This window comes from Prenolepis imparis, unplaced genomic scaffold (genome assembly GCF_030444845.1).
Source record: "Prenolepis imparis isolate NDT839.2.m4 unplaced genomic scaffold, iyPreImpa1.0 SCAF_1, whole genome shotgun sequence".
NCBI lineage: Eukaryota > Metazoa > Arthropoda > Insecta > Hymenoptera > Formicidae > Prenolepis > Prenolepis imparis.
Window position 1 is genome coordinate 21,299,620 of NW_028141159.1, and position 2,453 is coordinate 21,302,072.

A 2,453-nucleotide genomic window follows, 5' to 3' on the forward strand; every position below is an offset into this window, starting at 1 on the left:
GTTCTGTCTCATACTCTGACAAATGCATTGCCAATTCTGATTTTCACTTTATCGTGTTCGTAAAATTGTTGAAAAAAATGAAAGCGACAACTACTATCAGTCCGTCGCTGAAAATCGGCCTTCGAGTGCTCGGTATGTGGCCGGGTGTATCATACTCCATTGTTAATTGGCTCGTGTATATGTTGTGCATGATGATAATACAATATTTTCAATATCTGTACGTAATTAACCATTTCAAGATAAGCGAGATATCGAATCTCATTGGTGGTTTGCCTGCGGCATTAGTTTACACTTTAATGGTATTTAAAATGATCAATCTCAGGATACATCGTCGGTAAGATATCGTGTTATTGAGTAATGTTGGCTTTGTTCAATCATTCCTGTTCGAGAAAACATTCTTTAATTTTCTAACATTATTTCCGACTGTATATGTATGTGAATGTGATCAAAGTGAGTGACTTAATTCCATGATACAATTCTTACAAAAACCCTTATGCATTTGTGTAAAAAGAATAATATTATCATCCGATATATATCGGAACAATTATTGTAACATATTGCAGAATTCTTCATCAACTTTTGATAGCCATGGATAATGATTGGCGCGAGTGTATCGATATCGAACAGCACTTTTATGTAATGAAAATTAAAGCCGGTAAATCGCATTTTTGTACTAATGCTATATTAAGCTTCAATATAATTTCTGGGATAATTAATGGTTTGAGCGATTATACTATCCATTTAATCTATCCGGTCGACAATTACAATGATACTTTTCGGCAACTCCCTATCAGGATACAACTTCCCTTTGAATTTGAGAAATCGCCTACATTTGAGTTGATCCTCGCAATTGAATTTATACAACTAATGATATACGTGTGTGCGGTTGGTGTTCTAAATGGATTGATTTTTACTTTGGTAATTTTTTCACATCCTATATATTATATCTTCATTTTTTTTTATTAAAATTGTGTTTAATATAGTCTTGTGCGATTTGTCTTTAGATACGACGATATTGTCGTAGAAATTTCACAATTGCAAATTATATAATTTACAAAATTCTTTTTATATATAAATTTAGTAGGATTTACATTATTGCCAGATAAGTTATTATATGTAATAATTATATTATCGTATATAAAAATATTGTAAGATATATTTAAAATCTTTTATACCAAGAACATAGTTTACAAAAATAATGTTTATTATATGTGTAATGCGTAACTGAAATTTTTGCAGAATATTAAGTAACTTTTAGGTGCTTCATGTAAGCGGACAAATCGACATTATATGCCAAGAGTTCAGAAATATTTCTGAAAAAACTTCTCTTTATGGCTCCTCCGCACCTATATTAAGGATGCTGATTGACAGGCATAACAAAGTGATTTCGTTTGCCAACAACATCGAGAAACTTTTCACTATCGCCACAATGATACAAGTTGTTTGGAATACCTTAATAATTTGCTGTCTAGGATTCATCATCGTAGTAGTGAGTTCTACAATCCATGTGCAATATACTATTATCTATATTTACATTTCTTCTCTTTATTCTTTGAAATAGTCAGTCAATAATGGGACCGGTATTGGTCTTTTAATAAAAACCATTTTTTTCTACGTTGCCATAATGATTGAGCCTTTTATCATTTGCTTTGCTGGAGAATATCTCAGCTTTAAGGTCAGTAAAAAGAAATACGTATAAATTTAAATGCACATATTTTTACAGATTTATGTTTTGATGATATGTTAATAATTATCCAATGTGCATGCGTGATGCTTTTTATTCTGAAAACAAAAGCGGAATAAAAAATTAGTAACGCACATATTGCTATAATTACCTTATGTTTCTTAACAATTTACGATAATCGATCATTCTCAGTATGATGTTATTGCCAGTCACACTATATAAAATTAGAAAAAAAGTTCAATTAGAAAAAAGACGAACATTTCAATTCAATTCAATTTTTTTTTATTTTATATAGTGGCGGCAGCTATAGGTTTTATCTATCAGACAAGTTGAATGAGTATAAAAAGATAGAAATAATACCTTTTTTCCATTCAACACTTCGTTTTTTTTTAGAGTTTATCAATCGCCGATGCAGCGTACGATATAATGTGGTATAATATGTCACCAAGTCAGAGTAAAGTTATAACATTTATAATAATGAGATCCCATAGACGACTGGCAATCACGGCAGGAAAAATGGCGGATATGTCCTTTGAAACCTTTAGTAGTGTAAGTTGTTAAATTTCTTTTAAACATATAAACAAATATAAACAGTAAATAAAAATCTTATTTTATTTATAAATTAAAGTATTTTTACAAAATGTGTTTTTTATTTATGCATATGTATTTGTACATTAATTTTACTTGTTTTAATGTTTCTAGATAATAAAAGCATCAGCATCATATATATCTGTCTTATATGCAATGTACTGATATAAAAAAATTGCAA

The 2,453-nt window shown here is 29.6% G+C and overlaps 1 protein-coding gene across 1 annotated transcript; it reads left to right on the forward strand.

The window, feature by feature from the left end:
• Positions 1-2,453, forward strand: LOC145935986 (odorant receptor 22c-like). The gene is made up of 6 exons (XM_083037834.1): positions 1-334; positions 564-918; positions 1,259-1,489; positions 1,562-1,675; positions 2,078-2,233; positions 2,387-2,453. The coding sequence occupies exons 1-6, from the start codon at positions 78-80 to the stop codon at positions 2,435-2,437; spliced, it is 1,164 nt and encodes a 387-aa protein (XP_082893960.1). The 5' UTR covers positions 1-77; the 3' UTR covers positions 2,438-2,453.